Source organism: Diceros bicornis, chromosome 19, assembly GCF_020826845.1.
Source record: "Diceros bicornis minor isolate mBicDic1 chromosome 19, mDicBic1.mat.cur, whole genome shotgun sequence".
NCBI lineage: Eukaryota > Metazoa > Chordata > Mammalia > Perissodactyla > Rhinocerotidae > Diceros > Diceros bicornis.
In genome coordinates this window covers 357,110-380,780 of record NC_080758.1, presented here as the reverse complement: position 1 = coordinate 380,780, position 23,671 = coordinate 357,110, and the positions used below count along the sequence as shown (strand labels likewise).

At 51.8% G+C, this 23,671-nt stretch overlaps 1 protein-coding gene across 6 annotated transcripts; it reads left to right on the top strand.

Annotated features, from left to right (window-relative positions):
- TPD52L2 (TPD52 like 2) lies at positions 1–21,051 on the top strand. Of its 6 annotated transcripts, none has more exons than XM_058562250.1 (8): positions 1–88; positions 3,304–3,449; positions 6,784–6,932; positions 7,864–7,923; positions 12,244–12,345; positions 17,662–17,703; positions 18,794–18,842; positions 19,887–21,051. In XM_058562250.1, the coding sequence occupies exons 1-8, from the start codon at positions 70–72 to the stop codon at positions 19,890–19,892; spliced, it is 573 nt and encodes a 190-aa protein (XP_058418233.1). In that variant the 5' UTR covers positions 1–69; the 3' UTR covers positions 19,893–21,051. The 6 variants fall into 6 exon arrangements, with proteins under 6 accessions (XP_058418233.1, XP_058418229.1, XP_058418235.1 ...); XM_058562246.1 differs by lacking the exon at positions 19,887–21,051 and adding an exon at positions 19,387–19,584; XM_058562252.1 differs by lacking the exon at positions 17,662–17,703.
- The last annotated feature ends 2,620 nt before the right edge of the window (positions 21,052–23,671 follow it).

Sequence of the window (23,671 nt, the reverse complement as noted above, 5' to 3'; positions counted from 1 at the left end):
GCCCCCCCCTCCCCCCAGAGCCCGCGACCCCCGGCCTTCCCCCAGCTGCAGCCCGGCCGCCGCCTGATCATGGACTCGGCCGGCCAAGGTACCCGCGCTCCGCCTCTCCCTGGGGTCGCGTCTCGGCCTCTGGTTCCCTCTACCCCGCGGCCCTCCCTCAGCTGCCCGGCCCCGGCCTCGAAGCTCCCGATGCTTGTGGCTCGCGTCTCCCGCCCCCGGCTGGACCGTTCCGAGGACAGGTTCCCGGAGTTGTGGGTTCCTCACGCCAGGCAGCTCTCGTGATGCTCCGCCCGGCGCCTGCGGGGCTGGCCGCCCTCTGTCCCTGCGTCGGGCCCTGGACCCGGGCGAGGCTCCGAGGTGTTGTGCACGGCTCCCGGGGGAAGGGGAGGGGAAGCCGTCCTCCCGTTGAGCGCAGCGCCCTGCGGGTGGCAACGCTGCTCGGAGCCTAGCCTACTTAGGGGTTGTCTCGAGGGGGAAGGGTGCGGTGAGTCAAGGGCACACCCAACACACAGGCCTGTTTCCTGAACTGACACCCCAGGCTGGTTTGAGATGGCCGCTGGGGGTGTGGAGCGGGCCCAGGAGAGTAAAATCTTGAGAATGTGGTACAAGTGTTTTCCATTCTGGGGCTCTAGAGAGGGGATGCAGAATTCCCATGTTGACATAATTACACTGGATACTTTCAGGATGCGTTTCTATCGTTTGACTCGTGCCAGCTTATTAACTGAACATTAGAATAACTGGGTTTTGATGCATTCTGTCTGTAGGTTTTTCTGCTTTTGACATCTACTTACGAAATAATTGAACATCAAAGGGACCTGCCCTGTGGCGTAGCGGTTGAGTGTGCGCGCTCCGCTTCGGCGGCCTGGGGTTCGTGGGTTCGGATCCCGGCGCGGACAGATGCACCACTTGTCAGGCCATGCTGTGGCCGCATCCCACATATGAAGGAGAGGAAGATGGGCACAAATGTTAGCCCAGGGCCAATCTACCTCAGCAAAAAGAGAAGGATTGGCATCAGATGTTAGCTCAGGGCTAATCTTAACACACACACAAAATAATAATAATGGAGCATCAAAAGCCCTGGGCTGATAAGTTCAGGAAGCTTTGCACTGTTGACTTGCGTCTCTGCTTTAGTTAGACATAGCAAGCACTGGACTTTGGTTGTGAGAATGGCAGGAAATGTTCGCTGAACCCTTACTGTGCGTCAGACACCATGCTAAGCCTGTTGCTCAAGAGATCTTTTTCTGTTTTCAGAATAGCCCTTTGAGATTGGTCCTTGTGTTAGCCCGGTTTTGTGGATGATTATACAGGCTTAAGAGAGCTAGGACTCGCCCAGGGGAAGGACTCTAGCCCCCTGGTTTTGCCTAGGGCACCAGCCCCACGTGTAGTCTGTGTAGGTCTTTTGGCAAGACACTTTCCTGCCTTTGTCTTCTCTGAATCAGGAGACTTCAGGGTGTGAGTAGCATCTCCCTGCTGGGTTGGTGAGGCTGGTGTCGCGCAGAGTGATTGTGCAGTGTCCGGCGTGTTTGGTAAGTGCCCAGTGTCTTTCTGGGGGTGATTTCCATGGGATCTGATTTTAGCTTTATAGGCAGAAACTGTGCCATGGCCTTTGTTTATGTTTTTTTTTTTTTGGTGAGGAAGATTGACCCTGAGCTAACATTCATGCCAATCCTCCTCTTTTTGCAGAGGAGGACCGGCTCTGAGCTAAAATCTATTGCCAATCCTCCTCCTTTATTTTGTTCCCTTTTTCTCCCCAAAGCCCCAGTAGATAATTGTATGTCGTAGTTGCACATCCTGCTAGTTGCTGTATGTGGGACACCGCCTCAGCGTGGCCAGACAAGCGGTGTGTCAGTGGGTGACCAGGATCCAAACCCGGGCCGCGAGTAGCGGAGCACGCGCACTTAACCGCTAAGCCACAGGGCCAGCCCCTGTTTATGTTTTAAAAATGGAAAAGAAAAATTGTGGCGATTTTAAAGCATTTAGTAAATTTGAGAGGTTCAACATAGTGGATACAAATGATGAAGTAAAATATGTATGTTGATCTCAATTAAAAATCAGAATCAGTTGATAAAAGTGGACACGCTTCATTTAATAAACATCCATTGAGTGTCAGGAAAGTGCACACTCCAGCTGTGTGGACATGTGATGGGATGCGCCAGCTAAGTAGAGCATCTTTACTTTTAAGTGCATCCAATCTATTTTTAGCAGACTCTAGGATTTCTACAGTAGACAAACATATCTGCAATGAAAGACATCTTTACCTCTTTCCAACCTTTATGCCTTTTATTTTAATTTACTTTTAAGGGGGGTGAGGAAGATTGGCCCTGGGCTGACATCTGTGCCCATCTTCCTCTACCTTCTATGTGGGACGTTGCCACAGCATGACTTGATAAGCGGTATGTAGGTCCCTGCCTGGGATCCGAACCCGCGAACCCCGGGCAGCCGAAGTGGAGTGTGCAAACTTAACTACTACACTACTGGGCCAGCCCCTTAATTTACTTTTAAAATGTGCCAGATACCATACAAAGCCTGTTTCTTCACAGAATGTGCTGATCAAAAGGGAAGATGTTTTCAGTGCTGATTGTATACAAGTACTATGTGGCAGTCGTGTGGTTGGAGTTGCAAAGAACTGAAGTAACCCATTTTTCCTTGTGTGGTATTTTGTAAGCTTTTAGTGCAGAGAGGAAGATGCATTTAATGCAAAGAAAGAAGAGTGACCGCAGGAATTTGAACCTGATCTAGGTGTAGCAGAGGTGGGTGGAGGTGGTGTTCCCTCTGGGCCTCACTGCATGCTGCGGCCCCCTTGCTGTGGGATGAGGGTCGAGGATGGAGTAAAGAGGATTTTTGTTTTGCTGACTCCTTGCAGCAGCTGAATGACTAATCCATGCTCCTTGTGTGTAATTTTAGCGTCAGATCACTTGATTGGAAAATGGTGCTTGTTGTGTTTATAGCTGTATTAAGTTCTTTTGCTCTAAAAAATGGAGGATCCATTAGATTGGGCTGCATTGTTTGTAGCAAAGGTTTCCTGTCTCAGAAGATAGTATTCTCACAGGGGGAACCACAGTTAGGGTATGGCTACTTTGCGCCAGGATCTTGGGTGGCCTGAGATGTGGCTGCCCTCAGTCTGATGGCCCAAACCATCTTTGCAGAACCTTTCAGAGGAGAGGCATTGTTAGTCTCCACCCGCCTCTCCCCCTGCAACCTGTCCTTTCACCCTTGCTTTCTCCCTTGGTGGAGACCTTTGTCCTATTTACTTCTCTGTAACTTCTTACTTGACACTTTTTGACCTCATTTTGTCTCTGGCAGATATCAGCCTGAATTCTCCTAACAAAGGTCTGCTGTCTGATTCCATGACGGATGTCCCTGTTGACACAGCGGTGGCTGCCCAGACTCCTGCTGTGGAGGGTCTGTCGGAGGCTGAGGAGGAGGAGCTCAGGGCTGAGCTTGCAAAGGTGCTGTGTCTTGGCTGTCTGTCCTGGGTGACCCTGAGTTGAGATCCTCTCAGGGTGGTGAGGGGCCAGAGTGCTGGCCCTGCTCTGGGGAACTCCACCTGGAGGTCGTCCCTGGAGCCCCACAGAAACTGCTCTTTGCTGCCCTCGCTTTGTGTGTACCTGGACCTTGTCGGTGTCCACAAGGAGAACGTCCACACAGGGATGGTGCTCTGAGCACGCCATCTGCTGGGAGTCTCTCTGTGGGAATTAACACTTGACGTTTTCAAGACCCCACCAATCTATCTGCCCCTGGATCTTAATTTTTCTTTTAAAAATACTTGTTTTGTAAAAAGTGCTTTGTGTGATCTTTTTTAAGTAGGAGTCCCTTAAGAGGAAATAGGAGTTAAGAACAAAAGCCTCCAAGTATAATTTTTTTTTTTTTTGTGAGGAAGATCAGCCCTGAGCTAACATCTGCCAATCCTCCTCTTTTTGCTGAGGAAGACTGGCCCTTGGCTAACATCTGTGCCCATCTTCCTCCACTTTATATGGAACGCCGCCACAGCATGGCTTGACAAGCGGTGCGTCGGTGCGCACCCGGGATCTGAACCAGCAAACCCCAGGCCGCCGCAGCGGAGTGGGCTCACTTAACCACTTGTGCCACTGGGCCGGCCCCCCAAGTGTAATTTTTATTCAAACCAACTGCCAAGGGTGTTTCTTTTTACCGTGTGATGTAGAGTCTAATAGTGACTCACCTGAGATTCCAGAATCTGATGAAATGAACTTGTTAATATCTGACCATAGCGTCCAGTCAGGCAGAGGCTGGAGCACTGCTTGTCCCAGGCCTCCACTCTTGCGTCAGAGATGAGCCAGTTTTGATACGTCCTGGGTCTAGTCCTAGGGCGGAACAGAGGTAGTTGTGCAGATGAACCGCAGCCCCAGGACCAGGTTTTGGATTACAGGGGAGGCATGCAGCTATTTCTGAATAGAACAGAGTTTACTGGAGAAGCAGCAAGATTCCAAGAAGACTTAGGCTTTGCATTTTATTTACGAATATGTTGGTTTAGAGACTAAAACCACAAGGTTTTTTTCAGGGTTGAATTGCAAAGTGAAAAAGTTCTTCTGTCACTTAAAATTTTCAACTTGCATGTCCCCCAAGACAACTATATTACATGCCCTTAAGCCCTGTCAGTCATTGCACCATAGATGGAATGTTCTAGTCACTGGTTGTAACTGCTGGAGCGGTAATAGTTGGGCTTTAGATGATCCTATGTTTTTTAATTATTTCTTGTTTCAACTATTTTCTGAAGTAGAATCTAGCGATACGCAGGGCTCTAAGCTGTTTTTTTAGTGCCTTAATCCAAACAATCACCTTTTTAAGAAAGGGATTTATTTTATTGATGTCATAATAGTTTATAACATTGTGAGATTCCAGTTGTACATTGTTATTTGTCAGTCAGCATATAAATGCGCCCCTTCACCCCTTGTGCCCACCCCCCAACTCCCTTCCCCCGGTAACCACCCAACTGTTCTCTCTGTCCGTGTGTTAGTTTATCTTCCACATATGAGAGAGGTCATACAGGGCATGTCTTTCTCTGTCTGGCTTATTTCACTTAACGTAATACTCTCCAGGTCCATCCATGTTTTTGCAAATGGGATGATTTTGTCTTTTTTTATGGCTGAGCAGTATTCCACTGTATATATATACCACATCTTCTTTATCTAATCATCTGTTGATGGACGCTTGGGTTGCTTCCACTTCTTGGCTATAGTGAATAATGCTGCAATGAACATAGGGGTGCATAGCCTCTTTGGATTGTTGATTTCAAGTTCTTTGGATAAATACCCAGAAATGGGATAGCTGGATCATAAGGTATTTCTATTTTTAATTTTTTGAGGAATCTCCATACTATTTTCCATAGAGGCTGCACCAGTTTGCATTCCCACCAGCAGTGAATGAAGGTTCCCTTTTCTCCACAACCTCTCCAACATTTGTTATTTTTTGTCTTGGTGATTATAGCCATTCTCACGGGTGTAAGGTGATATCTTAGTGTAGATTTGACTTGCATTTCCCTGATGATTAGTGATGTTGAACATCTTTTCATATGCCTGTTGGCCATCTGTATATCTTCCTTGGAAAAATGTCTGTTCATATCCTTTGCCCATTTTTTGATCGGGTTATTTGTTTTTTCTTGTTGAGTGTGTGAGTTCTTTTTTTTGTGTGTGTGAGGAAGATCAGCCCTGAGCTAACATCCATGCTAATCCTCCTCTTTTTGCTGAGGAGGACTGCCTCTGAGCTAACATCTATTGCCAATCCTCCCCCTTTTTTTTTCCCCCAAAGCCCCAGTAGATAGTTGTATGTCATAGCTACGCATCCTTCTAGTTGCTGTATGTGGGACGCGGCCTCAGCATGACCGGAGAAGCGGTGCGTCGGTGCGCGCCCGGGATCCAAACCTGGGCCGCCAGTAGCCGAGCGCGCGCACTTAACTGCTAAGCCACGGGGCCGGCCCTGTGTGAGTTCTTTATGTATTATGGAGATTAAGCCCTTGTCGGATATATGATTTGCAAATATTTTCTCGCAGCCTGTGGGTTGTCAGAAAGGGATTTTTTTTAGAATAGCTATTCACATAGGAGCTGAAAATATTGAGAACTCCAAAGTAGTAAGGCTCTAAAGGATGCTCCTTTCTAAAGTCACATTCTTTTTTTCCGAACCTGAGAAGATTCAGGTCTTTATTGTCAGGATTCTTTCTGTTACCCAACTCAGACTACCTTAAGCACAAAAGATAATTTACTTTTGGCTTGTGTAGCTGGCTTTTGCCGAGGCCTGGAGCTGACCTCAGGAACATGAATGTTGTTATAAGGGCTGTTTCTCTGTCACCTGGGTCTCTGGCCATCCTTCTGTCTGTCAGCTCTGCTTCCTTCCCACTACATATGGAATTCCCTCACAGTGCAGAGGGGGCCTGGCTGCCAGCAGTTCCAGCTTCTGTTTTCCAAGCCCAGACCCAGAGCTCAGAGGGAAAGGGACTTCTCTCTTCCATCACCTGTGCCCAGTCCCAGGGAAGAGCTCTGACAGGCCTTGCTTAGTCAGCCACGGGTAGGTGCAGTGATTGGTAGCCCCACCAGAATCACTTGGCTTGGGGGGATGGGATGACAGCTCTCCAGAAGACGTTGGGGTGCTAGTACCAGATAAAAACAGAACAGATGTTTGCCATAGACTCTTTTCCTAAGACGAGTTATGTTTCCGTAAGCAGAAAGTCCTTACATAATTCTGAGAAACCTCCCATTGCAGTGTATATAAGAATGTTAGTCACTTCCTGCAATAGTGGTAACTGATCATGTCAACTGCATGCTTTTGCAGGTGGAAGAGGAAATTGTCACTCTGCGCCAGGTCCTGGCAGCAAAGGAGAGACACTGTGGAGAGCTGAAAAGGAAGCTGGGCCTCTCTGCCTTGGAGGGCTTGAAGCAGAACCTGTCCAAGAGCTGGCATGATGTGCAGGTCTCTAACGCGTAGGTACCTGCTCTCTGGCAGGGACACCCTGGACGGTTGGAGAGAGTGTTCACCAGGGTGGTGCCTCTGCCTTGTTGATGGACTGTTGAGTTCTTGGGGTGAGGCGCCTCACAGGAACAAGGAGATCGAGTGTGCCTGTGTGGAAGCAGCCAGCCAGGGTCCCTGTGTACTAGCAGCCGTTCTTGTATTTATTCAAAGAGCTTAGTCTTGTGGGTGGACACATTAGCTAGTTGTCCAAGCAGAAATGGATGAGAAAAGTATGCTTCAGGGTCCAAATTTGAGAGAATACTTACTAGGTCCTAATGAGACTGACTTTCCTGTCGTCCCCAGGGCTCAGTGTCTGCTGAAGTAGACATGAGTCCTTCTCATGAGTGTGATGTAGTCACAACCCCAGCACCTCTGACTCAGACGTGACTCAGCTCTCTTGAGTTTGGGGAGTGTGGCTACAAGGCTCCCCAATGGGGGAGGGATGGGAAACGTTTCCCACTGTCTAAGAACCTTTGTCCCTGCAGAAAGACAGATTGAATTGAATTTCATAAATTTCACCTATGAAAAGCCTATTTCTCTGTCCTAGGAAATCATAGGTTTTGAATCCCAAAGGGTGACTGTCGGAGAAGTGTTTTGGGGCCATGGGCTGTGCCTTCTTTGCTCTTCACAGCAGTGCTGTCCCCAAGAGCCATCTTACATTGAGTGACCATGCCCTCCCTTGGCATGATGGGTAAAGGACTTGTCGGTTCTGCAGCGCCTCGCGTGGCCTCGCCTGGGCCTGCACAGCAGGTGCTGAGTAGAAGCGGAGGACCTTGTTCTCATGCTGGAGATCCAGTATTCCTGCCAGCCAGTCCTCTGTTTTCCGTGAGATTTCATCTGCAGTTTGAAACCTGAGTTGAAATAGTTTTTCTAAATAATTTACCACAGACTTTCTGTTTTTAGCTATGTGAAAACTTCTGAGAAACTTGGAGAGTGGAATGAGAAAGTGACCCAGTCGGACCTGTGAGTGCCTTCGCCATCTGCACGTCCCTCCTCTTCTCCTTCCCCTGACACTCCTTTTAGGGATGCAGAGGCTGTGTGCACTTGGCACAAGCGTAGTTTTGGTGTTTCTTGGCAATTTTATTTTTAATATAATTTTTCTTTTCTCAAACACAAATGAAACTGTCCTTTAAACTCTTATGGAACAGGGTGTGGTCGCTGAAGGAAATTCACTCAGCCACCAGACCACACTGAAAACTTCCCTCTGCCTGACATGCATCCCTTAGATAGAAGGCCTGAGCTGGGCTCGGGCAGCCTGGCTCTGGCCAGTAGACACTCCTTGGCTTTCAGAGTAGACACCGTGGTTGAGTGCCATCTGGACTGACGTTGGTGATTTTTGGTTTGGTTTTTTGCCTCCTTCCTTCCCCTGCAGACCTAGCTCCAGCTGGTGGATTCTCAGAGCTTCACTCATACGTAAGCAGTGGTTATCGAGTGGGGGGCACGGTGTAGGCTGTGCCAGCAGGATCTTGAAGGAGTCCCTTTGGTCTGACAGGCACCGAGCTGTCAGCCACACAGAAGGTTGGCAGAGCATGAGATGCTCGTGGATGACTTTTCGCGTCTGTCGGAGTCATAGTTCAGGATGACTCCTGCTGTTGTATTTGAGATCCTTAAGCGAGATAACAGCACCTCATTTATCTGTGCTCCAGTCCGATTATAATTGCTTTGAACTGGGTGGGGCAATATTTAAAAATGGTCACTTCCTGGGATTTTTCTGTCTCTTGTTTAGAGGGAAGTGCTGTCATGGTTGCCAGAGAACATGGGCAGAAAGTCCTTCCGTGTCAGGCTGAAAGGAGCTTGTCTTTAAGGTGCCTGGGACCCCAGGTTGGCTGGCTGTGTGCATGGTGCCATTGCAGCCTGGTGTCACAAGGGGAGCTGGTGCCGGGGCTCTGGTGCATGTTTCACTGTGTTTGTGTGGTTTGGTGTGACAACCACTTGTTGCTGTAGGCGTTCTAGGAGCACTGGTGTGCTGTGTCCTCAGGGCTGTGTTAGATGGTGCCTTACCAAGGAGCAGGTGTGAAGTTGAGACAGTGCCGTCATTTGTGCAGTTTGGGCACAGGCAGGCTCACGGTGCACACTTCATCTGAAAATAGCTTTGGGAGTGCACTCTACTCCCAGCCGTCACCGCCCGTGCTCGGCCTCCCCTCAGCCCCTGCACTGCATCTGCCCTGGTTTGGAGGTTCCTGTTTCTGAAGGAGTCACTTTTGATGCCTCATCTGAAAATAGCTGTTCTGTAAAGCCAACTGACATAGAGCTGCTGGGATACCGTTTCAAGTAATTGCAGCTGTGACTCCTCTGAAAGAAACCTGTGGCTCTGAGCCTGGAATTCTGTGGCTGACAGGATGGTCCTTTCCAAGCGCTGCACCAGGCCGTGGCTGTTCCCCTGCAGTCTCACCCACAATTCCGTTGGTGGAAGAGTTGTCAAAGTGATGCTTCCAGGGCTGGAGGCATTGCTGCAGTGACAGCCCAGAAGGAGGGGGCTAACATGACTCAGGAGATGGGGTAGCTGAGAACATGGGCTGCTCTGTGCTCTCTGGGGTGAAGGAGTGCTGGGGGCCTGGGCGGTGCCTCCCTGGCTGTTGCTGGGGGAGACTGGTGGCCGGGTTCCACTGCCCAGAGCACTGGGAGGGGGAGGTGCAGCAGGAGTGCACTCTACCCGCAGCTGTCACCGCCCGCGCTCGGCCTCCCTTCGGCCCCTGCACTGCATCTGCCCCGGTTTGGAGGTTCCTGTTTCTGAAGGAGTCACTTTTGACGCCTCGTTTCCACACCCCAGAAACGCTGAGGGCTGTGGTGTGTGGGGAAATGGCCTCGTTGGTCTTCAGCGGTGGTGCTGCCCCGTGAAGTCGCCCACAGGCGAGCTCCTCTCCTGTCGGTAGCTCAGAGCCTAGGCCCCTCTGAGTCACCCTCGGGGCTCTCCTCCTTGTCCCTAAGGACTCAACAGCACAGGCGCACGTTCGCTCCGACTGGAGGTTCCCAAACTTGGCCCTGTGGGCACAAATAGAGATTCTGTAGGGGTTTTTCTTTAAATCTTCTGCTTCAGACTGTTTTTTACTTCAGCAAACCCCAGAATGGTAACATGATCTTATGTATTTGTTATTTCAGGGAAAACTGAGCTTGGAGACGTGTTCTGAGTTTGTATTTCTGAAATTCAGTGTTGCAGGTCATTAGTCGCTTGTACCTGGTGTTTTATAGATAGCGACTGTGGCTCCAGGTGCCCAGAGGTCTGTTTCTTGGAGATAATCTTATTTAACTTACTTTGAAATGAAGGCAATTTATTAGGCCAGGCCTTGGGTTGGGGGAGGCTCTACCAGGCACTCCAGGTTGGGGGCCCCGGAAGAGGTTCCAGAGCCTTTCCTCAGCAGGCAGTGTTGTGGGGGATGTGCTGTCACACCAGCCACAGGTGCCCTGGCAGCTTTATTTCCACAGTCTTGCTAGAGCCTGAGACAGACTGTGGTGTGGGTGGCAGCCCGGGGGAAGGCGCTGTCAGGTGAGAGCGTGCCTGGGGAGTTACCCAGAGTCCGTGTGGGACCCTCCTGGAAAGAGTGTGTAGACTCTGGGTTTCAGGGCCAGTCAGCATGGCCTAGGACTGACCTGCCCCTCTGCTCAGGTGATCCTGTCTAGCTTCCGGCCACACAGCTCTCTGGGTTTCTGTACAGGTGGTCAGATTTTGTTTCAGTTCCTGTTTGTTTCAGTTCCATGGTAGTTTCAGACTGTCACAGGGGAGGGGATTTCAGGTAGTCAAATTTGTCTAAAGCCTGGATTCAGAATTAGACTTCTTTTTAGTTATTGATTTCAGGAAATGCAGAAGCAAATTTTTCAGCAAAGATTTTAGAAACTATTTTCTTCCCATTATTACAGTATGTTCCAGAATTTACTGGCCTTCCTGGAAACAGATAAATTCAATGTTCTAGTGACTTCTGGGTGTTTCCAAACTCTGTTGCTGAGAAGCAGCACGTGTTTTGAGTCTTGGGCCCTACTGGACACCAGAGAAACCCAAGGCCCTGCTGTGCTGTGAGTGGGCCTCTGTCAAGAGGAGGGAGGCCCCTCCAGGGTGCTCAGGGCTGGGCAGTCCCCGAAGGACAGGGAGAGCAGGGGGTCACAGCAGAAACTGACCCCGCGTGGACAGGCTGGAGTGGTCAGGAGACTGGCCTGAGGGAGGAGGGCAGCAGGTGATCACACAGGGCCTCCTGCACGTGGCAGTGGGGAACGAATGGGAGGGAGGGGCTCAGAGGACCTACTGCTGGTACCATGTGACCTGGCCCACTGTGACCTGCTGATGTCAGCAGGGCGAGAGTAGGTTGGCATCTCAGGAGCCCTACCATCTCAAGCCTTTATTTCCTCAAGGTGGCCAGGTTGACCAGACAGGAGCTCTTGGGTTCAGGATGCTGTGTCTTTTTTTGTAGTACAGCTGGACGAGGGTTGGCAGCTCTAGGTATTAGTTCTCAGGGTGGGCCCAAGGGTGTCCTTGCTGTCCTGTGGCCAAGGCACCCTATCTCTGCCCACCCTTTGCCTGTCCCGCTGACATTGAGGTCATGGAGCCATGTGTCCTGTGGTGCACCCATGTGTGGGTGGATGAGGCGGGAGGGCATGGAAAAGGCAGTCTTTGCTGTGAGCCAAGACCGCCCCCTTGCAGTGAGACCCGTGGTGTGAGATGGGGGTCTCCCCGGTTCTGAAAGGACGTTGTGGAGACAGTGCGGGAGAGTGGAGGGCGTGAGGGTCTCCTCAGAGTCTGCGAAGGCCAGCATGCCACAGGCGGCATGTCCCACTGTCAGGTGCATCTCCCGTGGGTGTGGCTGGGCTGTGTTTTCTCCTCTGAGAGGACGGTCTTACATGAGGAGAGAGAGAAGCTTCCTGAGTGCAGTGACAGGGACCCGAGAGCACTTTTCTGGCTTCTGCCCCAGACCCCGGGCCTGTTTTCTCTGCAGCAGGCAGATGCTGTGCTTTCCGAGTAGTCAGTGGCTGGGAGAAGTCGAGGAAAGTGGGATAAGTCAGTTTCGAATGAGGCGGAAGAGAACTTGAATTACACTAAGATCAGAAAACAGTGTCATTGCAGGGTTGGGAGGGCCTGACCTGGCAGTGCTGCTTCTGTCCTTGCTGCAGGTCCCCCTGGGGGCCTCAGAGACTGAATGTGTGTCTCCTCCATGGTGACCAGGCAAGCGCTCACTGACCGCTCTGACTGCTCCTCCCTCCTTTCTCGGGCACTCTCTAGGTGCTCTGTGTCCTTGCTTTGTGAGTGGTGGCTGCCCCTTTTGCTTGCTTGGTTGAAATGGTGTTTCTTCTTCCCAGCTACAAGAAGACTCAGGAAACTCTCTCTCAGGCGGGACAGAAGACTTCAGCTGCCCTGTCCACCATGGGCTCTGCCATCAGCAGGAAGCTAGGAGACATGAGGTGAGACACCCTACTCTGCCCCTGGCCCCCCTGCCCTGAGGCCTGGGCCAGTCGGATGAGGTTTTAGGTGTTTTAGATCTATTAGAGGTTCTGCAGAAAGCCTGCTGGAGCCCCAGGGCTCAGATGCACACACCCCGAGATGTGGCCATGCCAGCCCTGGCCCAGTCGGTTCGTGGACTCTCGTTTGCAGGGTGCATCTGCCTCCTCTTGGCTGCCTCTTTGCCATTCCTGTATTTCTCGGGAGGGGTGGTCACTGCTGCCTTAGGGTAGCTTCTGATGCTTGGAATTGTTGAAGGTGGATGCTTGTCGTTGAGGTTTTTTTTTTTAAGATTTTTATTTATTTATTTTTTCCCCCCAAAGCCCCAGTAGATAGTTGCACATCCTTCTAGTTGCTGTATGTGGGACGCGGCCTCAGCATGGCTGGAGAAGCGGTGCGTTGGTGTGCGCCCGGGATCGGAACCCGGGCCGCCAGCAGCGGAGCGCGCGCACTTAACTGCTAAGCCACGGGGCCAGCCCTGTCATTGAGGTTTCATCGAGAGAAAATGACTCCGGCCTGGGGGTCGGTGTCAGGGTGGGCCATCAGTCTGGGTGGGCCAGCAGGCAGGGCAAGTCTAGGACGAGCTTGTTGTTTCCCTGGGGTGTTTGCCTGGCCCAGATCTCAGAGAATGTGTGGTCGCACACCAGGGGCCCCAGCCGAGTGTTCTTCCCTAGAGGCTGACAAGACCCTATGGCCACGAAAGGTGCCTCTTGCGCAGGACCTGGGGCCGGGGAGCACTGGGGTGGCTCAGGCACTTGGTGGACTGCACACAGTGGTACCCGCCCCCAGCCTGACAGCCACGCCCTCGCCCAGCCAGGCCACTGCTAGCCCTGTGTTTCCTACTCTGGGCTCCATGGCCATGCCTGCTAGGCCACCTCTGCTACACAGCACAGTGCCGAGGGGGTTGGACCTTGGCGCCAAAGGCCATGGTGAATCCTGGCTCGGCGACCTCCTAGCTGTGTCCTTGGCAAGGCCTCCTGCTTGGGGTTGTTAGGATGAAATGCACATCAATGAGTGACAGTGTGGAGTACAGGTCATCGCCAATGCCCTGGCCTTAGCCCCCAGGTGCCACTGCCCAACCCTGCCCTGCCCCCTGACCCCTGCTCAGGACGAGTCCCCTTGCTTTTGGATTTCGAGGAGTGCCTCTCTGTAGCCCCCACCCCATCCTGAGGCTCTTGTCGTCTCACAGTTGAGAATCACACGGTGGGTGGTGCCTGTGGGCTTGGCATGCTGAGTGCAGTGTTGGGGGTCCACCCAGCTCTGACCCCTCACCTCTTACCTTTGAGTGGGCTCCCTCCCTGCCTGCTTGGGTTAGGCATTTCCCCACCTCACAGGCCTGGTGGTTGCCTGGTGGGGCCTCATAGTGGGGGCTCTGCCCTGACCGTTTAGCCAGAAGTGAGGACACACCCCCAGGGACCCACCCAGCTGAGCAGAGGATGGCTTATACCTAGAGGTGTGCTCACTTTTTATTTTGTTTTTTTGACATAATTATCCCTCCCCCCAACGTTTTATTTTGAAATATTTCAAACCTTTGGAGAAGCTGAACAATCAGTACACAGTTGGGCCGGCCCCATGGCTTAGCGGTTAAGTGCGCATGCTCTGCTACTGGTGGCCTGGGTTCGGATCCCGGGCGCACACCGACGCACTGCTTCTCCGGCCATGCTGAGGCCATGTCCCACGTACATCAACTAGAAGGATGTGCAGCTATGACATACAACTATCTACTGGGGCTTTGGGGGGAAAAAAAAAAGGAGGAGGATTGGCAATAGATGTTAGCTCAGAGCCGGTCTTCCTCAGCAAAAAGAGGAGGATTAGCATGGATGTTAGCTCAGGGCTGATCTTCCTCACACACACAAAAAAAAATTCAGTTCCTCTGTGCCTAAGGAGTATGCCCTCCACACTTGGGGCTCTGGCCATGCTCCTGAGTGGCTGTGGCTGGGGGGATTCCTGCGCGTCCCCTATAAATGCAGGCCTTGCCCCCTGTAGCTGTAATTTGGGCCCAAGAGGGACCCCTCCCCCTAAGCGCGGCTCTGAGTGGGGAGCAAGGAGGATCTGCAGTGATCCCTCCTCTGGCTTCACACTAATCTGCTGACACTTGACTTGGTGTGTGTTCCTGTAACAAATTTCATTTGAAATTAGATGGGACACCAGCACTGCTGCACTTGGGACGCCTGCTTTGGCCGCCTGAGCCACACTGTGGTAAGCCCGGTGACAGACATCACATGCCAGTGGTGGCTTGGCCTCGTTCCCAGGGACAGCCACAGAGGGGAGGTGGGCTGTCCCAGCACCGTGGAGTGAGCAGTGTGTCAGGTTGTGCCTGTTCTTTCGTCAAAATGCTGGTCTGATAACAGAGCATTTGAAGGAAGCAACAAACGTCTGCTGTGCTTAGATTACATTCTGCACCAGAAATGTCCTCTTTGACTTGTGGCGTTATTCACTCATTTTAAGTATTCTCACTTACTTTTGAGTGTGTTCAGAGCACTGTTGGTGGAAATTGGGTGAGAGGGCGGAGCCCCTGGCAGTGATGGAAATGGCCGTGGGCGAGCTGGTCCCAGCTGTTTTGATGGGGCGGTTCTCAACACGATCTGCTCTTCTCTGGAAGGACAGCGAAGTGGTCCTGTTTCTCTCTCTGCTTCTCCGAGTTCCCTCTCTGCTCAGAGAACTGGAGTTTGCTGTGGACCAGTGGCATGTAGCTTCAGGTCACAGAACACGCAGGCTGTGGCCAGCAGGAAGCAAGTGTCCCGTCACAGCGATGCTGGGACAGCGCTGTCCATGTGCCCAGCCTCCCTGTGCCTGTATGGAATTTGCACATGCAGTACGCGTGCGTGGGCCAGCCAGGGGGAGGAGCCAGTCGTGTCCAAGATACCTGGAGGGATGGTCCTGTCTGCTGGTGTGTCTCACCGGGGGATCTTCCATTTGCCTGGCTTTGTTCTCTCTGTCAGTGGTGCTGTGAACTCTGATGTGAGAGGGTCCTTGATGTGTCTCCATCGTCTCACCACATGGCCTCGGGTGGTTTCTGAGGCTGAGGCCCATTAACCTCCCCGTTTTAGAGCCCCACCTTGAGAGTTGACTCCTTCTCGAGAGTGAAAATCCGGTTCAGGGAGCTTTATGTCCTGAGTTTAGGGCGGGGCCATCCCTGGCTGGCAGCTGTAGTGAGGTGTATGGGGCCGGGTCCTTCGGGACGTTGCCCCATTGTGATATCCTCAACGGTCTGTCCAGGAGCAGCTCTGGCCTGAGAGGGGATGGAAGAGGGAGAAGGAACTGGATTTGGGTCAAACTCTGGGTTGAAGCAGGGTTGAATCTCCGTGCAGCTTGGTGACCTTTGACAAAGCACCCGCTTTCTCTAACCCTCTGTCAGATCTTCTCCCACCTGAGTTGTGTGGGCACATCAGGCCATATGATTGAGCATGTATCGCTTCTGAAATGACCTCCAGGTTGGTGGCCTCCAGATTGTTGGAGGTGGAGGGCCTGGCTGGGGAGTGAGGGTAGCCCTGTGCCCTTCCCCTGCCCCGTGCCAGCAGCTGCCCTTGGACACACACACACACACACACACACCCACCCATACACACACACCACCCACACACACGTCTCTGTCGGCCTCTGTCATCCTGATGATGGAGCCAGAGTGCCACGTGCTCAGCCCTGAGGGTCTCAGGGTCCTGTTTCGGTGTGTGTATGTGCTCCGGTCCAGCTGAAGCTCCACAGAGAATGTAGGCCGGTCTGTTGGCGTGTGTTGGCCAACCCTGGCTGACTCGGGGTTCCAGGTGACAGCACACCAGACTTGGAGGGTTGCAGAGCCCGCCGTGGCCCATCTCACACCTTTGCACTTCTCTTTGGGGCTTCTTCCCTCTAACCTCCAGGTAGGGTTATGGACTTGCGGGTCCCTCGAGTGTGACCACACCCGGGGGGCAGGGCCGTGGGGCTGCCCGGTTGCCAGTTGTGGCATGAGGGAGCAGCCCCTTTCTCAGAGTTGAGACTGGGGGAGATTGGACAGGGGGTGCATGTCCCGCTCTCCCTGGCAGCGTGAGGCTTGGAGGGGTGTCACTGGAGTCCCTGCGTGGCCTTCTGGAGCTTGCGTGGAGGGGCAGGGCGGGCACCGGCCTCCCTTTCCTAACACTGCGTTTCTTCTTTCCTCCTGCTGCCACCTCGTAGGGCTCGTCCATTCTCACACTCCCTTAGGTAAGCCTGATGCTGGACATACCTGTGGAAGACTTTTTTCTGGTTCAGGGCAGGGTGGACTCCGGCTGGCCTGGGGGAGGCTATGATGGATGAAGGTGGCGAGAGAGAGGTGACAGAACACCCGAGGCGGCCCCTGCCCAGCACAGCAAGGCCGGCCAGGCACTGCAGTGTGTTAGAGCGCACACGGTCGCTTCTCGAGCTGTGGTCGTTTGGGTTGTCGCCGGCGGCACGATCGACACAGGGACTCCTCCCTGGCCTCCCCAGCAATGGCTGTGTCAACACCTGGGTGCAGTCGCTGCCCACTCCAGCCCAGCCTCACAGAGCTTATCCATCTCAGCCCACACCCGAGTTTATTCCCACAAAGAGATGTGTTCACGTGGGGGGCGTGCCAGACCCTCTAGCTGTTGTGTTCTCTGCATCGTCCTTCAAAACATGGCTCCTGTTTCCTCTTCCTCCTGAGGAGCAGTCCTGTCCCTTCCAGCTGAGTTTGCCTCATTCATTACTGAGAGCTCTTTCTGCACTGGGGCAGTGTGGGGACCCAGTTAGACATCCTGCCAAGTGGTCCTTTACCTCCTGCTAATTAAACTGTGCTCCTCCAGGCCAGCACCAGCACTCCAATGTCACACACTCTTCTAGCTTGAAGGTCTGGAACCCAGATCCAGAACAATCTGTGATTTTAGATATTTTTACTCACTTGACCTGGTGGTTTCTTTTTTGCCAAAAAGTCATTTAACTTGCTGTGAAGTCAAGTAAGGACATGTGACATCTATTTGTACCAAAAGTTTTTTAAAGCCCCAGGCCTCGGTCTTCTTAGTTCCCCTATTTTAATGCCATCCCTCAGCAATGTCTTGCTTCTGGCACGAGTTTGGAGCCAGGAGAGAGGAGCCTTGGGTTGAGTTTTTCTCTTGGTGAGACAGGCTTTATGAGGCTCCTTTTGTGTGGTGGCCAGAGTGTTCCAGCTGTGCTGGGAGTGGAGGTCCCACCGCCCACCCTGCACAGTCGAGTTTCTGCGTGAACCGAGCTGGTAAGCACGGTGAGTGCAGTCTTGTCCTCGTGTTAACTCTTACTTCCTTCTCTGCTTCTACCATGCTTCCGAGCAGCAGCTACTCCATCCGCCACTCGATAAGCATGCCAGCCATGAGGTAACGTACGCTTGTGCTCCGAAGCTCCCAGAGCCAGGGTGGGAGCTGGGTGGGAGCGGGCAGCTCCTACTGGTCAGCCTTTTACTTCCCATATCCCTGAACCAAGGACCACCTTCCCGTGACAGCCTCCTGTCGGCTAAGGGTTGGGAAAGACCCCTTCTAGGCTGAAGAGCTAGTGGGGATGAGGCTCAGAGGAGACCCTTGTGCCAAATCGGCCTCCATCCAGAACTTTCCAGGCCTGCCCATGGGGTCAGGCCAGAGAGGGGCACAGAGTCTTGCACACACACCTGGCACCCGGGAGGATTCAGGTGTCGCCAAGTCTGTTATGGAGACTTATCTGCACCTGGAAGGGAGCCCTGTCTCCTTAGAACACCCAGAGCCATGGCCTGTTCCTCCTGAGAGCCCCCCGCCCGTGTTCTCTCCTGGTCTTTCTTGCAGCCCTGGCTCTCAGTGAGTTACCATCCTTGTTACTGGAGAATCTGCTGCAGCTGCCGCACCCAGAGCATGCTGAGAGTCCTTGACAGGCTGCCTCTAGAGGCTTGGGGGCAGGGTGCGAGCCACTGAGGGGAGAGCTGGGTGGGACTGGGGCTGGCCTGCTCTCTCTTCCTCTGCCTCCTTATCACTCTCTTGTCCTGGAATTGTCCTTGGTTTTCCTTTTGCTTGACTTCTGTGAGAGATTTGTATGAAGAACACATGGAACTGTTCATAACCCCAGTACGTGTACGTTTAGGGTGCAGCAGAAATGTGCACCACGTCCCGCCTGCTGCCCAGGCGAGGGGTCTGCAGTTGGCCCAGGTGAAATCTGGGTCTCACTAGCTGGTGGCATGCAGGTTTTCTGTCCTTGTGGCTGGCAGGTGTGGGTGAGCTCAGTTCTGACCTGGGGAAGCCTCCACAGTGACCTTAGCTGGGCTCTCTGCAGGGGGTGTGCCCCCCTCCCCTTTTTTTGGCTTGTCACGTTTTTGCAGTGAGTTCTCAGGACGCTGTCAGGGATCTTTCCAGAGGATGACCCTAACCTTGAGGCCCTTCAATTTAGGAGGGCAGCACAACCATTTGCTCCTTATCCTGACATCTGCTCCCTCTCTCTTTAAAGGAACTCTGCAACCTTCAAGTCATTTGAAGACCGAGTTGGGACCATAAAGGTAACTCTACCTGGACCATCCGATTCTCTTGATATGGTGTGACTTGTCATTTCCGTAAACTTATGTAATCATTGTAGATTCATGTGCAGTTTAGGAATTAATACAGAGGCCCTTGTACCTTTTATACAGTTTCCCCCAATGATAACATCTTGCAGCATCACAACCAGGATATGACATCAATACTTCTAGATAGAGAATAGTTCCGTCCCCACAAAGATCCTTTGTGGGGCACACCTTCCTCCTACCGTGCCCCCAGCAACCACTAAACTCTTCTCCGTTTCTTTAATTTGGTCATACTGAAAATGTCACATAAATGGAACCATACAGCGTGTATCCTTTTGGAATTGGCTGTGTTCACTCTGCATAATTCCCTGAGATCGTCCAGCCTATTGCCTGTCAATAATTTGTTCCTTTTTATTGCTAAGCAGTGTTGATGATACGTCAACTCATGTAGAGGATTGAATTCCCAGCGTGGGCCTAGGACCTGCCTGGCATTGTGTGCTCTGTCTCAAGTTTGTCTTTCTTGGTCTTTTCCCATCTGTAGTCTAAGGTTGTGAGTGGCCGAGAGAATGGCAGTGACAACCTTCCCTCCCCAACTGGGAGTGGCGACAAGCCCCTGCCTGACCACACGCCTTTCTAAGCCCGTAGCAGCTTTGCCTGGCCACGGAACACGTGCAAGCACACCCTCATCGCCACAACTGCACCTCTGCCAACGGAGCAGCCAGCCAGGCCACAGGCAAGCGCACAGAGCCGGTTTTGAAGACAGTCATGCCATCCACATGTAGACGTGGCCGCTGCGTTCACATGAGTTAGAGAACACGGTCTTGCACACAGATGCTTTACACTAAAGTTGATAGATGCAACAGATCACTGTGCCATCCTTCCCAGGGTGTGGGAAGTGGACAGGGCGGCGGGTCCCACGGCATCTTGAGCCAAAGCCCAAGCTCCCTTTGGGAACCGTCTTAGTTCGTCAGAATGTTGAAAGAATGGGAAGAGTGATGAGTACAAAATAAGTGGTATTTCCTAAACTTCTCCTTTCCTAAGTCATAGAAGGAAGAGTCATCCAGAAAGCCCTGCCTAATCTGCAGTTTTTATTTCAAAATACTAAAGAAGAAAACTGTCCATTTTCTGAGACCCTCCAGGAAAGAAACTGATTATCAGCAGCTGCCTAATTGTTACACTAATGATCTAGCTTTAACAAAAGCAAATTCTTTATTTTTTAAATGCAGTGGATCTTTCAAAAATTAAAAACTAAGCAAAGCAGCTTTAGCCTCGTAGTTAGAAAATATACTGTTTCTTCGGACTCAAGCTGAAATACAAGCCTTACATCGCCTTATGCTTAATTGGTTTATAATGTTTTTATAAATGAAAATGAGGTTCTCGAGTGGGTTTTGAGCACTCTGTAGAATTCTGCATCTAGCCCAAGTGGCAGCATGCCTGTTCCAATGGTGTGTTTTATTTTACTGAGACACTCCATCCCAGTGTATGAAACTTGCTTCTCTCTCCTCACGACTGTGGCAGCTCCCGCTGGCCAAAGGGCTCCTGGGCCTCTGGGGGTGGGGATGGGGGACAGGAGAAAGAAAAGCCAGCACCCTCCACAGTGCTGCCGCACTGCCCTTGTGTGCCCTGCTGGCACATTACCACTCAGCGCCTCCAGCCTGCCTGTTTGTTGCATGCCGGGGGCGAGCAAACAGCAGACGGACCCTGCAGGGCAGGGCAGGTCAGGGCTGGGGCGCTGGGGTCAGCTGGAACTCTGCTGTCACCTTTTCTCAGGAGCTACAAAGATCTCTTTCCCATTTTGAAGCTGCCGTGCCCCAGCAGCCTCTCACCCAGGGCCCCAAGTGTTGGGTGTGTCTGCAGGGGCAGCTCCGTGCCTTACTGGCTCTTAGCGGGCAGAGACCTTGCCTACGCGTGCGGCTGCACTCCCTATGGGGAGGAGCCGTCAGCTCCAAGTGTCTGCTCTGGGAGACTGTGAAGTGCTCTCAGGGACCTGAGTGTTTGCTGGTCACTCAGACACCCCGAGGGGACAGCAGGCCACGCTTGTGCTGTGGAAGAACACCACTCGGTGTTTCTTCTCCAGGGTTAGAATCTCTCAGACGGGGTGTGATGAGAAGGCAGGGTGCAGGGGTAGTGACTGATTTATCTTTTCCTTAAAGCAAATACTGGGTAATTTGTCAATAAAGCATTCCTTTATTATGGGAAAAATCCACTTCAGCTTGTGTGGTGTGTCTTACTTCATTCAGGAAGGTGATGAAAGAGTAGCAAATAAACTGACGGACAAAATCCCTGTTGTCATGAGCCTACACCCTGGGGAGAGGCAGGCAAGAAATTGATAATCTCAAGCACAAATTCCAAATCTTCAACGCTATGAAGAAAAACAGAGCACGCTGTGAGAGAATATAATGGTGACAGAGCTGTGGGGTCTCTGAGGAAGGGGCATGGAGAATGAGGAGGTGGTGGCCAGGTTATAAGTTGGGTCGAGGCTGAGCTGCAAGAGTTGTGCAAGCCAGCGTTCGCCCCATTGAAGGGGCTGAGCCTGGCATGACAGCTGCTTGCAGTCTTGTGAGCATCTAGCTGCTGTTATAACAGCTGTTGCGGTGCAGGAAGGCCACCTGCGTCCCTCAGTCAGGTGAAGACCTCTCACTGAGTCTCAGGCAGTTGGAGGGAGCTCGCTGGGTGGGAAGTGGGCATCAAAAAGAAGAGGTTTTCGCTGCTCCATCAGCAGTGTGCTTGGCTGTCCCAGCCTCACATCCCTGCTCTACAGATGGGACCACGTGAAGATGACGACAGGTAAATGACAAGGTCCGAGGCGAATGTGGCTAAGATGAGCTAAGAGCACAGGCAAGCGTGGGGGCGGGGCCCTCGGTCAGGCTCCAGACAGTGGTAACTGCACAGAGCAGCTACTACCGGAGGCCTGCCTTGGTGTGCAGGGATGTGGTGGGGGTCCCCAGGAAATTCGAAGACTCCTTTGTTAAATGTTTTAAGTTAATCTGTCTCCAGGGTTCAGAAGTCAAAACTGGATGCAACGTAGGCTCAGAAGTGTGCTCAGTCCTGGCCCATCCCCCACCCACCCTCTGTGTTGACTGTTACTGCTTGTTCATCTTCCCAGTGTTTCTTCATGCAGAAGCCAGCAAATAGGAATGTATATTCTCACTCCCTTCCTTTCCTTACTCAGAAGATGGTGTAGTGTTCTGTACCCTGCTTTCCTTCCTGCTATTTCTCTGGAGTGCTGGCTGCACCCACCTCGAAGGCCCTTTGAGGGAGAGCCTCCATTCTTTGCTGCCCTGGTGCTTCACTTGTCTCCATTCCTGCTGTCTTGAGTGTTCCCAGTGGGAAGCCCCTTTGCTGGGAGCATGGGACCTCCTTTGGGATCAGAGAGCAGGGTTTGCCCCAGGTGTAACAGTAGGGAAACGTAGTGACTTCAAATTTTGTAAGATATACACCCCTGCGTGATGGTCCAGTACAACAGTGAGCTGGTACAAAGGGCAGAAAGCACCACTGCTGCTTGCAGTTCACATTTACCCTCATTTACGTTTGAAATGGGTTCCACGTGGTCTTCGCTTATTCAGTATTTAAGTGTCCTGTGGGTAAGAGTCTGCTAGGTTTTGTGGGGTACAAGGGTGAATCTGATGGGGACCCAGCCCTAAAGGAATTTGCACTTCCGTTTGTTAGGGAAGACAAGGTGTTCCCTAAGTAATCGACTTGTAGAGATGAGCTTTGAGAACCTGGAGGACTGGAGCAACGGGTGGGGTGAGTGGAACCGTGGACACTGGAGGGACTGGCGTTGGAGAGTAGCAGCAGCACCTGCTTCTCTGGAGCCTCAGCTCCCTAGTCTCATCTTGGGGGAGGGTAATGGGGTCCACCTTACCCAATTAAAAGGCATGTAAAGCACAGGGCCTGACTGTCACCACTGGTGACCTTTGACAGGTACCCTTCCTGTCTTATTTTCTCTAAACAGGATTGGCTTGTTGGTTTATAAACATACTTGTCATCATGTACTTTTTATATATCATACATTTTGCTCATTTTACTTTCAGGAACTATCACAAGAATTTTCTATGCTATTATGTAGCCTTTGTATACATCTTTAATAACCTATTCCCTTTGAATGTGCTTATTGTACAGTTGGGCAGGTTTCCATTTTCACTATAAATGACACCATCAAGAGCAGCTTAATGCATACACCTTTTTCTGTGTTTAGGAACATTGTCTTAGGAAGAATATCCCTAAGGGGGAACTACTAGGTCAAGAAGGGACTCAATAAGGCCTGATTTATTCGTTCTTGCAGCTCCCAACACAGGCTGAACATAGCTTCAATCTGAAATTGCCGCCAGGTACATTTTGTTATTTCAGTCCTCCTCTGATTCTAGGCCGAAATCTTTCATCCTCTTGACTCTACAGACATAGTTATTAATCTGGCCTTTCTGCTGTTTGGTTTTCATAGGCCTTTTCTCGCTGCCTGCTTGATGTTACACAATTTAATGATTGCCAGGAGATTTCTTGAGCTCTCGGACACTTATAGGCCCTGAGCCTGGGACAAAGTGGGCAGTTTAAGGCTGGCATGATGGAAGAGAGGTGTAAGAAGATTGCAGAGGTAGACGGGGGCCAGAGCTTGTTGGCAGAGTTTGGATTTTACCCAGTGTCATAGGAAGACTTGGATGTCATCAGGTCTCTGTGTTAAGAAAACAACTCTGCTGAATGGAAAATGGCGAATGGGCAAGAGTGGAAGTGAGGAGGCAGGAGCACTCATCAGAAAGATCTGTTTGGGGGGCTTCTAGAATGAGAACTGGCACATACCAGTGTACCAGACACAGAGCAGGCCCTCAGTA